Below are 14,654 nucleotides of genomic sequence, written 5' to 3'. Positions count from 1 at the left end.
AGCATTAATAGTTGGCGTGCAATTACTTCCATGAGATAATTGTGAGTTTAATATTGGTGCAAAATCATAACTACAATAGTATTTGTTATTACTAAAATATAACACAAAGTAGTTATTGTTTTTTAGGTCTAAACATGATACAGACAATGTCAACACCTGAAGCAAAGATTACTTCTATATAATTGCTCATTTTCATACATATGCCTGTACAGACTAAACTAAAGGAAACCTGCTGCTGAGCTATGTGACAGGAGTTACAATACCAACCTTCATTTGCTTTAAGTCATCAATGCTGACAGTAGGCACGAGTGCGTTATCTGAAACAGCAGTGGAAACAAATGTTATTCTGTGTTTACATAGTTCGCATACAGCATGTTTAATATGTCTGTCTTTACGTCAGCGTATACCCTTCTTGGCTTCGGTCGTGTTATTTTGGGCAGCGTTGGAAGTCTGGGCCATGTCTGAGCTGGCTTGCGGTGTCACACTGGTTTTCACGGTGTCACCTTTACCCTTCCCTTTCTTGTCGTTTTTGGAGCTTCCGCTGGGAACATCTGCTATGTCGTTCTACAAAGGAAAAGAGACGCATTTATTCAAACTGGCTGCATCCTTTCAGTCAGATACATGCGATCAGACCAGTTTTGGATTCGTATGGGCGCCGCTTCCAAACCCATGTGTACCGTGTCAATTCCCAGTGCTTTCATCTGGTCAGCTCTCTTCTCTGCTATAGTCAAAAACTTCTTTGGGTCTGATAGAGCATCCACAATAGCTGAAACACAAAGAGATTTAGAAGATTTCGTCATGAGCCTGGTGGGCTGAATGAATAACCTGACGCTGAAATGTGTCATTCAGTGCAAACTTTGTATGACACAGCTTTGCGTTCCTGTCTACGTTCTGAGAAAGTCTCCTTATCAAATCTGAAATCATCTTCACGTCTTGTTTAAATAACCGTTACTAGGGAACAGGATCTTATTTTCAGCTCTTGGTAAAGAGCTGCTTGAGTAGGAAAGTGATAGCGACAGATCTTGCAGAATAACCACTAATGGTTACAGTAATGATTCCTCAGTGCGAGCCCGTTGGCTTTATTTAATGACAACTCCAATTGTCATGCTCATTTGTATGCTCGTGCCTGTTCGAAACCATTACTGCAGAGTCACTGTCATCATCATTTGTGCCACGCCATTACTGTGAATGTTAAAACCAAGGCAGAGAAAAAGCGAGCAGGAGAGAGTTTTCTTGCTTTCCTTTCTCCTCTCCTCTCCCTGCAGGCTACAGCAGCTGCTTTATTATACTGCTCTCAGAATACTTATGGCGGATATTAAAGGTTATCTATACAAAACAAACTTATAGTTCTGTTTTACCCATGCACTGAAGTCTATCCAGTAATATAAAATACATTAAGTGCTGCAATTTGTGTGTTTCCCTCACCTCCGAAGCCGTCGGGCACGTAGGTCTTGAGGATGATTTGGCAGAAGACTGTGGGCAACGACAGCGGCTTGTTGCCTTCGTTTCTCAGAGAGATGTGGCGGTAGCCAGCCTGCAGGCCGTCAAGAGGCAGGATGCGCTGCCCAATCAGCTTATTGTTGTCGTCGTAGACTGCGATGCGCAGCACGGCCAGGTCTGGTAAGATCACCTAGAAGGAAGGCATGAAGGGAAACAGTGGGTAAGAGGGAGGAGTAACCACACTGAAAAAAAGGAAAAAGAAACGTCGCCATTAGTTCTACCGAAATTTTGGAAGTCTACTGAGCTCATTCTGCTCTGATAATGTTTAAAAAGATAAATATTTGCCAGACAAAGCAGTAAAAGAAAGCAGCATCATTAAAGGGGAAGGTCGAAGATGGAACTGCAAGGGACACAATCGGGGTATAGTCCATGTGTGATAAAAGAAAAAGACACGATAAAGGAGGAACACACTGCATATCTGACTGCTGACAAGCCCGTCTCTGCAGCTAGTATGCATCCAAGGAGTGGAGAATATCTCGTGTACATATGTATGCTTTTAACTTGTGTCTGCAGATGAGCTTCTGTACTCACACCCTTGGAAAAAAAGAGAGCGAGAGAGTGTCTTAACTGGGCTTCTATGTGAAGATAAGAGGATGATTAATACAAAGACGATGGGAAGGTGGGAGATAAGGCTGAAGAATACTCACTGGAGATGAATGGGTAGAAGCATCGCGTGTGTGTGTGTGTGTGTGTTTGCTTACACATTCACAGCCCTGCTGATGCACTGTGTATTGTTCGCTTGCAGTCATGACAGCGGTGTGTATGCATGCAAAAAGTGTGGCGGCATTTGAGGGCATCTGTGTGTGTGGAGGTGAGAAACGAATCTTGCTTGCAGACTGCTTATGATGGCCCTCTTTGATAGGTGTGTGTGTGTGTGTGTGTGTGTGTGAGCAGCACTGCGGCAGGCTGTGATTGATGGTGTGTGTTAGGAAGCTGGAGTCACAGTCATGGCTGAGAGACTTCCTATTCTGCTGAGAGCAGCACTATTACGCACATGTTCCTCTCTCTCTTTGGCTCCCATCTCTTTTATTTTCCCTTTAATTCTCTCCCTCACCTCTAATTATCTTTCTTTTCATTTCTGTGGCTCCTTTCCTCACTTCCTTTTTCTTTTTCTGTGAGTCAGTATACAGTAGATTGTGTTTCGTTTTTTATGTCACACTTTATTATTCAACAGTATCCCAAATCACTCCGTTTCTGTATTCTCACTTTATATTCTCCATCTGCTTCCTCCTCTCCCTAACTCTTGCTACTATTATCTTAGATTTCATTATTGTCTCCTTTCCTTCTCCTTCCACCCTTTGTACTGGAGTAAGATGAGAATCAGGCTGCTTCTCATGTCACTAAGATCTTTCTCCAATCCAAATAATAGATTTTTCTCCCCCAGTTTCCATTTCCATTGGCTCATCCCAAATGGGACTACGTGCTGCAACATTTTTTCAACTCACTGCATCCATTATTGTTGCCCCGTCTATCCGTTCGTGCTACCTTTCTGAAGACGAATGGCTCCTCGTTGTAGGCAGGGTTCAGTCCATTGTTCATCACCATGCGAGTGCGAAACTCTTTCCGGATGGTGTCCGTTGGCAGTCCATACATGTCGACTTCAACGTAGGTCCCGATTTTCTTGTCAGAGAGAAACTGTCCTGAGAACACCTAAAAAAGAAGCAGACCATTCTCAGTGCTTTGGAGAGGTGTTGATTTTACAGAAATATTATCTGCACAGGTTCATTCAGTGCACTGTGGGGTGGCTGTGGCTCAAGAGGTACTGCAACCTATATACTAATCAGAAGTTTGGTGATTCAGTCTGCATGCCAGTGTCCTTGGGCAAGATACTGAACCTAGAGTTGCTCCTGAATATGAATAGGTGAATGAGTCATGTTGCATAAAACGCTTTGAGTCCTCTAGGAGAGTAAAAAAAGCGCGATATAAGAACCACTGTAATTTGTACAGCATGCCACATCTAAGCCTGAAACCAACCTTCAACATGATATTATCTGTAGGTTTCACAGACATGGATGAAACCTAGTTCCACTGAAAAAAAAGTTTGGTTTAAGACTAGGCTTATCCACTTTTTCCCTGAATGATTTATTAGTACTGCACGACCTAACCTGTACACTGCAGGTTGCAGCGATGACACCATCCACCGGTGTCTCTGAGAATGGGTCAAACATCCTGTCTGACCGCCGCATGAAGTCGGGCTTCAGCAGGTACCTGACGTGCACAGAAGATGCACATGAGGAAAACGGCCACGCACAAACCCATCAATGAACACACTTTTGTTTTGTAAAATCTGATTATGATGCCTTTACAAACATTTTTTTGTTGTTGATGTCTCTCGATTTAGAATAAATGTAGCACACGAAGGTACTGTGCATATGTGTATGCTAACCAGAGGCCTATCAGAGTAACATTAGTAGTGATGACTGTCTGCAAAAGCCTCGATCTCGCCACATATAAGATTTCCAGCATTAGCAGGAAAATCTCTGCCCTCAGGGACGGTATTAAAGGCGAGGCATGGAGACGACAAGGGAGAGAGGAAGAGACAGATGACTGCCGAGAGAAGAGGAGCTTCCTTCTCGAAAGCACTCATTGGTTTTTGGAAAAGATAGTAGCTGCGGTCGCTTCTGGCAGTCGCTAATGAGATGTGACAAGCTATAATTGATGAGCTTTAGAGAGGAGTGGAGAGGGAGGGAGGGGACAGACCGGAATGAGCTAAAGACAGGAGTTGAGGAGCTGTGCTCACCCGCAGGAACCATTGTACTCAAACTTTCCTTGGTTCAGCTGCATGGCCAGATCTGAGAGAAGAGTGAGAATGATAAGTGATTAGTAACTGCAATATATACACGCCAGTGTTTAAACATCAAAACAATCCAAATAAATTAATGACTAAAAAAAGAAAACAGAAAAACCCCATCATTCAAAGACTATGTGAATTTTTTTCTGAATCTGAGTGAATGGGTTTGTAATATTTTCCCTGACTCCCCCTTAGCTCCAAGTCCCCAGACCCCTGCCTAAAGCCTCACATATGCCCCACTCACAGCAGGCCATATGGTCTAATGTCTAATGCCTCTGGACATAGGACAGCAGCTGTTTCACTCCCTGTTAAGGTGTTTATATGGCAGCAACAGTTTGATAGTGTGTGTGAGTGTTTGTAAGAGGTCAGAGATAAACAGAGGTACGAATTCAGCTGCATTTATTTAGCAATTTTGCACACACGAAAAGATATTGATTCTTTTTAAATGAGCTGACACCAAATCCAAACTTTAATTCAGAAACTTGTTTTTTTTTCCTGCATGAATATATTTGCAGCTGCGAGATGGTCGTTTCGTAGCTTCACAGTCAACCCTTCCCCACATGCAGAAGATGCTCTGAGCATGATCAGAGGGTTACTTGAAATTAGATTTGAGTGTGTATTTTGTAATATGAAGTTACATATACTATGAGTGGTGTTGTATGGGTGAGTGTGAGGTTAGAGGTCCCATGTTGCATGCTGTGGTACCTGGGGTCTGGAAGTTGAGTGAGACCATCTGGCAGCCTGCGTTCCAGAAGATCTGAGGCATGTAATTACTGGAGTCCACCCGGCCCCCTTTGGGGTAGATACGGCTCATCTGACGCTTGTTGTAGCTGTGCTGAAGCTCAGGAAAATTTGAAAAAAAAGGGGGAGGGAGAACATGTGTGTTTCAACACATGTGTGTGCGTGTGTGCATTAAACAGACTGTACAACTATTTTTAGTGTGAACAGCTTGGGTCAAGCAGTCCCACTGGAGGGGAGAGAGAGGCTGTGTGTCAGCCCGAGCTACACAGGCTGAAAGCACACTGGGCTCTAGAGGCCTCAAGTTCTTTTCCGACAGCAGAGTGGAAACAAGTATGGCTAAAAAACATCAGTTCTGAGCAGACGTTCAGCTCTCATTTAGGTGACCTCAATCTATAAAGTTCAAACTCAGATTTCATTGGAAATTTATGTCTCTTCATGCATCTCAGTAAAGTGTCTGAGCTATTTCCCTTAAAGTCTCATAGAGTTTAAACTTAAAACCTAAACTTGGTGAAATCTGATCTTATGCTGATTAAAGTTTACATACATCCTGTAACGATAACTTAAATGTATTATTTATCTACATTTTTCCTACCTTAGCGTCCTTTTTTTTTTTTTATAGCTGTTCTATTTTCTAGAAAAATCCAATGCAACTGGCTGATCTGACAAATGCTCAAAGGATACTTCACAAACTCAATGGCATTAGTCTTCAGATAGCCCAGGCCAACTGACTCGTTAAAAGATGACATGTTATGGTGGATATTCCTTTCTGAAAAACAAAAGAAAAGAAAAGAAAAGCTGATTAACATTTATTTTGACAGTCAGTAATTGATTGATTGTTCTATGAGGCTCTTACATGAGAAATGACAGCTAAAAGTTGAAGCTCTCACCTTCAGCTACATCAAAACTCTGGAACTTGACCGGCTGTGCATAGTTGACCATGGCTGACAGATACGGGTGGATGTTAGTGGTGGCTCCCACATAGGTGTACTGAGCTATCAGAGCCTCTTCTAAGTCTTCTGCCACATCTACAGTCTGAACAGCACAAGCACACATACACATGGCTCAATAACCTAGTCTTATTCATCAGCCCAGAGACAGCAGTCAGCTTTTAGTGGGGTAAAAAGGGGACGGGATGGGCACTTGCCTTCTTGTTGTTGTCTTGGTCAGATGCTTCAGAGATGTCTGTGGCGTCGGTTGCTTCAGATATCTCTGTCACCTCATCTTCAGGTACCTAAGAACACATCCATACAAAACACCCATTAATGGGATGTTTGTGTTAGTGGTAGATTTGACTGAATTTGGGCCATAGTAGTCCAATGTCCTATATTAGCAAATGGTACAGGGGAAAAAACTGTTACAGTTAGCCGTTTTAATCTCACCTGCCGGGGATGTATAACAAACCAGAGTGCTTCTCTGCAATGTCCACAGATTCGTTTTAGTGTTTCAGTAGCAAGTCGACACTCAAACCTACCTTCTTAATACTGTTGCTTTGCTCGTCATCTTTCCTTGAGCTGACAGCATTACTCTGAGAAACACTGTTGGATTCTTTCTCGCTGGTTGCTTCAGAAACACTGCTGGGGGCCTCTGAATTCAAATCCTTATCCTCTGCCTCTTTTTCTCCTGCGCTCACATATACAGAACAACACAAATCAATAGCAAAGCTGATTTTTTTTTTCCTCCAACATTAATATTTTACTTATTCCTTGGTGCATTTACTTTAGCGAGTGTTTGCACTTGATGTTCTACTTTGCATTTTTCAGCATAAACCTATCGCTTACTGCTCGTACAAGAGAGGCTGTCACGCACATTACTACGATTTATTATTTCACATAGAAACACAGGCTGTCAGACATCTGACCGTTCTCTGTGTCGTCTTCATTCTCCTCTCCCATAATGATAGCAGGGGTGTTTGTCTCTCCTGCCTCCATGTGTTTCTTGAAGGCCTCGAGCTGCTCTGTATTGCACACATACACATGTTAAAGACAGACAAATCTCATAAAATCACATAGATGTGCTCTCTACATACTCTGTTCGACTTCAGGTTTCAAGCGTTTGTTTTTGATGAGGATTTTCCGCTTGAGCTCACTTGGAGAGGGTAAAGGACGCCCAGGTTCAATCTGCCAAAGAGAAAAGAACTTTTACACTTAAGTAAATATGAGTATAACCCAATCAGAGCAAATTCTAAGAAATACTTTGTATCAGAAAGAGAGGATTTACCGCATAGTTCTCCAAAGGCTGTTTGAGGAGCAGGTCACCGAAGATCTCCTCGCAGTACTTGGCCATCTTGTACTGCTGAGGTTTACTAAGTAACACAATCGCAAAAATACATAATATGTCTATGTATTGATTATTTGTGAAAAATGTATGCAAATAAAAGCAATCCTTACGCATTTGATGTTTACTGATTATAAATGTACCTGCAGTGATTTTCAAATGACAAAATAACAGGAAAGTCTGATGTGACAAATGCTGTCTCCTTAATGGCTTGGATAACATCCTGTGGCAGGAGAAGAAAAACATTAGGTGTGAGGAGGATGAATCATAACAAGCCATCAAATGTTATATCAAACTCTGAACACAAGGGGGCAGACTTACATTATGAAATAGCATTAAAGCAGTAACTGAAAGACTGAACAAAGTTGGGTTTTTTGTGTTCACCTTGAACAGGATATCTGTGCACATGGCCTTGCCATGAGTAATGATGGGTTCCTGGTCCTCTCCTTTCCCATCCCAGCAGTCCAGCTCCACACATCTAATGCAAAGCACACAGAAATGTCTCTGTCCACAAGCTGCACATGCAACTGAGCTTTAGCATAGCCAGATACATGTGTGTCTGTCAACCCATCCAAGTACACCATATTAACATAAATACCTGCATCCAGCCAGCAGGACCTGCCGGTACATCTCTACTGAGGACTTCCCGCCAAACTGTCGGCCTGTCAAGTACGTGTTGTGGGAGGAGCTGATGAAGTAATGGGCCAGCGGCTGGTCCATATCTTGGTACAGTTCCAGCCGGTCCAGGAACACTGGAGCATTTTCATCTGACATTAGGTACCGGCAGAAGCCATCACTGGACATGTGACCTGAACAGAACAAGGACGGACACGAAGGGCGTAACTTAGTGGTAGAATATTATTTATTGTTAAACTTTGTGAATATTTCTTTAAGGTGAAAGCAGTATAAAACTCTGAAAATATTATTGTAGTTTTTTTTATTTATTTTGGAAAAATGTAACATGTATTTGTAGAAGAAGTGTTCTAAAGTAAACAGAATAAATGGCTTTTATAATTCACTCTCTATCACTAAGTATTTTATTAGTATATACATTTTTATCATTACTAACTCTGAATTCAGCACAAGACGTGCAAATGTCAGGCCTGTGTGTTTATATCAAAACAACAGCTACTTGATGTTTAACTACTGTAGATTCTTTTGGGAATCTAAATGTGTATTTAAAAAGCAGCAGAGCTATGTGTACAACCATTTCATCATGATGATAACAGGGGAAAAATAAACTCCGGCGCTTGACAATAAATATTTAGCCCTGGAGAAAATGTGCCAACAATCTGGTTTTCCGTTCAAGGTAACACCTGCAGATGGCAGCAAAGCCTAAAACATCTCTCTCCCTCTGGTTTGCCCACACGGTTCTTTACCTTTCTTCTTCAGATCTTCGTCTCTCTCGTATTTCTCGATGATCTGCATGGCTCTCTTGGGGTCGTAGAATGGAAACAGAATCTCATTTAACCTTGGGTCGCGCTGGTTCTGTGAAGCGAAACACAAACGCAGTCATCCCTCTATTCATCGTCTCCAGTAATTTCCCAGCACAAATCTAATTTAGGACAAACGCATCTTGCGCTACACGCAGGATAGGAGCAAACTTATTACAATATGTTTACACTCTCAATTTGTTATGCCTGATCAAAGGTACTGAACTCAGGACTATGTGATTGGCTTTCATCACTTACTATTTAAGAAATATTATCTTTAAATCATTAGTATACACACAGGCACATAACATTTAGACAGCAAGTACTAAAAGCACTGATCAAGGTGATTATTATACGGCAGTATAAACAAAAACCTGTGAGCCACACTAACAGGTGCAGAGATTAAATGTTGCTTAAAAGCAAAGAATCACATGTGTTTGAGGGAATCAAGGTGGCATTCACAAAAACAACAGCAAACATTCAAACATCATGAACATGTCGCTGCCCACTCACAGAGCCAGGTGGGGAATTTAATCTGATTGGCGAGCCCAGAGCATGAAGCAGCGCAAACACGTGACTGCACAGCAGCAGGACTAGGCAGGTATTCAGCAACACAGAGCAGCACAGCCACAGAACACATATACGCACAGCAGGGAACGAGACGAACCGAGCAGGAAGCAACAGGATGGAAACCTCGACCCTCCCGTTGCTACAGCAACACCAATCAGACACAGGGGGGAGAAGGAGGCAAGCCACGGTAGGGAGAACATGGGGAATGGGATGACGGTGGGCATGCAGAATAAGGGAGGTGGTTGAAGATGCCCTTGCAGGCCCACTCAAAGTTAAATGTTGTGTCCATCCAATTTGATTAAGGTGGACTAATGTGCAGTCGGGCCTGGGAGCAGGGCGACTTCTACCCCAGAGCAGGATGAGAGTAAGAGCAGCAGGAGTTGCAGGGAAGGGCACACGCAAGCTAAATACAGAGAGAAGTTAATGAATGATAAAGAGCTTACTTCATTCAGAAAGCTGACTAACTGGTCTACAGTTAAATAATCAGTTTTGTTCCCATTGCTGCAGAGAGATTAATTAGAAAAACAAAACAAAATGTTATGCTCCTTAAAATCGAAACCCTCACAGTCATTCACACAGTCAGTCAGTTAAAATTAGAAAAGCCAGTCTTTACAGTTACATTACGCTTTTAGTAGTATCTTGTTAATCATCACTCTTCTTTGACTGTTGTCATTAGGTTGAACATAATTAATGTTGAACGGTGGAAGCAGGTTAGGCTGTCCAGACATAGTTAGTGCGGCAGGCACAGAAACATTTGTCCTGATTATTTCCAACATGATGCAGCAGCTCTCACTTGGGGAATATTTAAACAGATGATATCATTGTTCTGCTCAGGCACAAGGTAACGCAGGTAGAATACGTTGCTGGGTAAGGGTAATGCTGTTAAATGTGTATTCGGAGGATATTTTATTATTTTTAAGGTATAAAACAATTAAAAAGAGCAGACGAGATGAAACACTTACATTTTCTTGAAGAGCTCCTCTATATCTGTGCGAGGGCAGATCTTCTGTGTGAGCGCGTAAAAAATGTCAAAGGTAAAATCTGCTGGTTCAATCTCATCGTTCTGTAAAAGGTAAGTGAGAGAGTCATTTCCTCACAGTTTTCTTTCAGCGTAACAAACTCGGACACATCTGACTTCCAGTATTGTCTGACCTTTCCACTAGGAAGGCCCAGATCCTTCAGAGCCTGAAAGATCCCCTTCTCCGTTTTGCCTGATGCAAATGTCCGAGTGATGCTTTAAGAAGAGGAGGAGGATAAGGTGAAGATGAGTGAATGATATTGTATAAAAAAAACAACAACCCAAAAACATACTTTAAACGCACTCTTACCCTCTTACAGGAATCTTCCCATTCACGTTGGTAAGGAAACACATTCTCATCCAACTAAACAAAAACAGGAAGTAGGATTAAGGCGTCTTACTGAAGAAGGCACAGCCAAGTTATTACAACTGTGCTGCGAATTGCACTCACTGTTTCTTGAGGCATGTCATTGGACAGACGTTGTTGGCCTTAACGTTGTGAATCACTGACCTCAAACCCTCGATCCACTTCTGCAAACAAACAAGCACAAGTATTCAGGACACACACGCACACGTGTATATACACTCCTACCACTTAAAACCACTGAACAAATTACATAGCATTCAAAAGAGCACCCAGTTTGCATTGTGTTAAGAGGTGAATGTCTTTGGGGAAATAAACAAGCAAATGAATTGCTCTTTAATCAACAGTCTTGTGATAGGGGCCTTGACAGGACCATCATTAACACAGACACAAAAAACACACACACAGCGATAAACAGCGACCTGTTGCAAGGCTACAAGGAGTGATGATAAACAAACAGCTAGAGAAGGCCTGTGACTGCCCATGAATATGCTGCCTCATGCATCCATGTAAAGGCCACTGATAATCCGAACACTTCTGAGCCTCCTCTCTGAATGTCTGTCCCTCTTTGTGCTAAACCCTCCTCCACTTCCACAACAAATTTCTACTGGTGTCATTATAAAAACATTAAATGCGATGGCTTGTGCAGCAGGGGCAGTCTGTTTGGGCCCGTGGTGTTCACGAAGCAGCGCGCTGATGTACATATCTCTGTCATCTATTGAGGCCTGCTCTTTACTGTAGGGCCACCTGTATGCTGGGAGGGGTGCTGATGGTGTCGCGGTGGGTTTGTGTCTATATGTGTGCGCGAGAGAGATAAAGAGGGACTGTGTTTTTGACTGTGGGGGACGTGCTCATGTATTTTAACCTGTGAGTGTACGTGTTTGTGTTTGTGCTCCCTGCTGTGGGCTGCTGCATGAATATCATTGGCAGCCCCGTGGCACAAACAGCAGTTATAACACCCACCAGCATGAAGGGAAAAAACAAAAAAACACCCTCTCATGGGAAATGAATAAACACCAATCCGGTGGTGCCAAATAACAGATCTGTGCTCAAAAAACTAAAAACCCCAGCTTGTTCTAAAGCTACTGGTGATTTTAAATTTTTCTACAAACTGACATCTGTAAAAACATTATGTACACCGTGCTCCAAAATTATTATGCAAATAGGATTTTAGTGTCATAAACACTCAATTTTGTGTTCAGTTAAACTCATGGATAGTGTTGTGTCTCAGGGCTCTTTGGATCACTGATATCAATCAGACATAATTAGTTTGTCAGGTGAGCCCAATTAAAAGAAGTCTACTTAAGAAGGATGTTCCACTTTATTAAGCATGCCACAGGTTTAAAGCAATAATGGAAAGAAAAACAATCTCTGCTGCAGAGTGTCAAATAATGCAATGCCTTGGATAAGGTATGAAAACTTAAGCATGATCATCGTACTGTGAAGAGATTTGTGGCTGATTCAGAGCACAGACGCATTTGCACAGATAAAGGCATAATGAGGAAGGTTTCTGCCAGACAAGTTCATCGGATTAAGAGAGCAGCTGTTAAAATGCTATTACAAAGCTGCAAACAGATATTTGAAACTGTAGGTGCCTCTGGAGTCCCATGAACCTCAAGGTGCAGGATCCTCCAGAGGCTTGCAGTTGTGCATAAACCTGCCATTCGGCCGCCCCTAACCAATACTGACAAGCAGAAACGGTTGCAGTGGGCCAAGAAATACATGAAGGTTAATTTTCAAACAGTCTTGTTTACTAATTTGCCATGTAATCCTGGATGGTCCCGATGGATGATGTAGTGGACAGTTGGTGGATGGCCACCATGTCTTAACAAGCCTGCGACATCAGCAAGGAAGTGACAGAACCATGTTTTGGGCCAGAATCATGGGGAGAGAGCTCGTTGGCCTCTTTAGGGTCCCTGAAGGTGTGAAAGTGACCTCAGCAAAGTATGTAGAGTTGCCATTTACCATTTCTTTCATGGTACCCAAAGAAGAACAGTGCCCTTTGTAGCAAAATTATCCTCATGCATGACAATGCACCATCTCATGCTGCAAACAACACCTCTGTGGCATTGGCTGCTATTGGCATAAAAGGAGAGAAACTCATGGTATGGTTTCCATCCTCCCTCCTGTGGTTTCTGACCTCAACCCTATTGAGAACCTTTGCAGCATCCTCAAGCAAAAGATCTATGAGGGTGGGAGGCAGTTCACATCAAAACAGCAGCTTTGGGAGGCGATTCTGACATCTTACAAAGAAATCCAACCAGAAATTCTCCTGGTTCAATGGATGCAAGAATTGTGAAGGCTATGTCAAGGAAGGGGTCCTATGCTAACATGCGACTCGGCCTGTTAAGACATTTTGATCGAAATAGCTTTTAGTTTCAGTAAATATGACCTTTTAATGCTGCAAATTCAACAAATGACCATTTGCGGTTCTTTACAAACAATAAAATGTTTTGAAACTCTTGTGCATAATAATTCGAACAGAGCATTTTGTATTATTTTATTTTTTGCAAAAACGGTTATCTTTGGAAGGTTTGTTCAATTAAAATTGATGACTTGAAAATTATACTGACTGTCATTTGCATCGAGTATGTAGGAAAGTCAGCGACAAATATCAAAAAAGTTTAGTCAAGGTTAGCGTGGTGCTTTGATTTTCAGTCATTCTTGTTGTTTTGTGGCACCTCTTAATTTTTCTCAGCAAACTATTGTGAATGACAAACTATTATTTGCAATTGTGTTTAAAAGACAATAAAGTATAAGTCATATGTTTTAAGCTAATCTGGCAGACATCTGTCAGGCTGAGAAAACACGTAGAGTTTCTTTTAATCCCAAATCTTCATCTTTACCAAAATGATTGAGCACAATTATGGTCATGTTCATTATATTGCATGCTGTCAACATAGCCTATGAAAATACCAAAGCTAGCATAGAAATGACAAAGAAGTATTGTCTGTGTGTTGAACAGGGACTAATAGAACTTCTTTCCTTCAACAGAAACGAGTATTGAGACTAACCAGATATTCCTACTTGGAGTCTTTTTATAGGACTCAGTCAAGGGGGGGGGAAGAAGAAAAAAACACCTTTTTTTAAGTATAATAAACACTGACTTTAATTTCTCTTACTGTGATGTTTTTGTATTATGCCAAAAGTAGCAGGTTATTTTTGGGGCTCATCCAAGTGGCTCATTCTTCAAATATAGAACAATGAAGAAGTGCAAGACAACAAGAGAAAAGCAGCAGCGAAAGCAGCAGGAGGAATACAGAACAGAGATGCTGTGAATCATTCCAGATGCATCTATTTATTCAATGAATCAAGGCCTTGTGTAGGAGCTGGCATATTAACCCTGGCTTTCCTTTCTGAATTGAGAATCTGTAGGCTGGGTGGTCTTTTAATCTTTACATCTACATTGTTATGGAAATGTTGAAATTACTCAGACAGGTGCTAAGCAGAGTTTACCTCGAGGGCAGAAAAATGAAGTAGTGGTTAAGCTCTTACAAGCAGCCTCACTGTGCTCTCTACTTTGGAGCTCTAATATGTACAGTATTAGTAGGCAGATTGAGCGAACCGGGAAGGCTGCAGGATAGCAGATATCTGACACTATCATGGGATAATGCCTGGACGGGACTAAGCACCAACCTCCAAGGTTGAAAAATCCACACATGCCAAAGTACCAAAAACTGTACTTCCATAAGTGGCCACACGAGGCAGACGCCCAACGTGACTCTTTCCCTTTAGACTCCCAACAAAAATGTCAAATTTCACCACCTGACTGACATAAAAAAAAACTATAACTTTGGTCTATAGTTACCCATCCATAACAGCTCTGTGTAGGTCATTTTTGTTTTAGGTCTCTTTCACATTAAAGCTTAAAGCTAAGCACCTGATTGATAAGATTGACAGGTGGACACCAATCCAACTAACTGCTTGGTAGGAGTCACGTCACTCACGTGTGTTTGTGGCCTG

General features: G+C 42.0%; 1 protein-coding gene across 1 annotated transcript in view; it reads right to left on the bottom strand.

Annotated features, from left to right (window-relative positions):
* plcb4b (phospholipase C, beta 4b) overlaps positions 1-14,654 on the bottom strand; it is an 81,990-nt gene that overhangs the window by 5,800 nt on the left and 61,536 nt on the right. The window contains exons 8-31 of the mRNA XM_085371982.1: positions 10,779-10,858; positions 10,638-10,691; positions 10,462-10,543; positions 10,272-10,372; positions 9,753-9,810; positions 8,686-8,794; positions 7,905-8,115; positions 7,691-7,784; positions 7,450-7,529; positions 7,250-7,334; positions 7,059-7,149; positions 6,891-6,986; positions 6,504-6,652; positions 6,177-6,263; positions 5,920-6,064; positions 5,714-5,798; positions 4,997-5,121; positions 4,241-4,292; positions 3,606-3,708; positions 2,986-3,150; positions 1,426-1,630; positions 678-766; positions 408-564; positions 268-317 (exon numbers count right to left, since the gene is read on the bottom strand). Coding sequence (XP_085228108.1) covers positions 268-317; positions 408-564; positions 678-766; positions 1,426-1,630; positions 2,986-3,150; positions 3,606-3,708; positions 4,241-4,292; positions 4,997-5,121; positions 5,714-5,798; positions 5,920-6,064; positions 6,177-6,263; positions 6,504-6,652; positions 6,891-6,986; positions 7,059-7,149; positions 7,250-7,334; positions 7,450-7,529; positions 7,691-7,784; positions 7,905-8,115; positions 8,686-8,794; positions 9,753-9,810; positions 10,272-10,372; positions 10,462-10,543; positions 10,638-10,691; positions 10,779-10,858 — 2,553 coding nt within the window. The remainder of the gene's footprint in view (positions 1-267; positions 318-407; positions 565-677; positions 767-1,425; positions 1,631-2,985; positions 3,151-3,605; positions 3,709-4,240; positions 4,293-4,996; positions 5,122-5,713; positions 5,799-5,919; positions 6,065-6,176; positions 6,264-6,503; positions 6,653-6,890; positions 6,987-7,058; positions 7,150-7,249; positions 7,335-7,449; positions 7,530-7,690; positions 7,785-7,904; positions 8,116-8,685; positions 8,795-9,752; positions 9,811-10,271; positions 10,373-10,461; positions 10,544-10,637; positions 10,692-10,778; positions 10,859-14,654) is intronic.

Source organism: Diplotaxodon limnothrissa, linkage group LG15, assembly GCF_057381915.1.
Source record: "Diplotaxodon limnothrissa isolate DT_005_m linkage group LG15, D_limnothrissa_male_GT1.1, whole genome shotgun sequence".
Taxonomy (NCBI): Eukaryota; Metazoa; Chordata; class Actinopteri; order Cichliformes; family Cichlidae; genus Diplotaxodon; species Diplotaxodon limnothrissa.
Note: the sequence above shows the minus strand (reverse complement) of the source record. Positions and strands in the feature narration are given on the sequence as shown.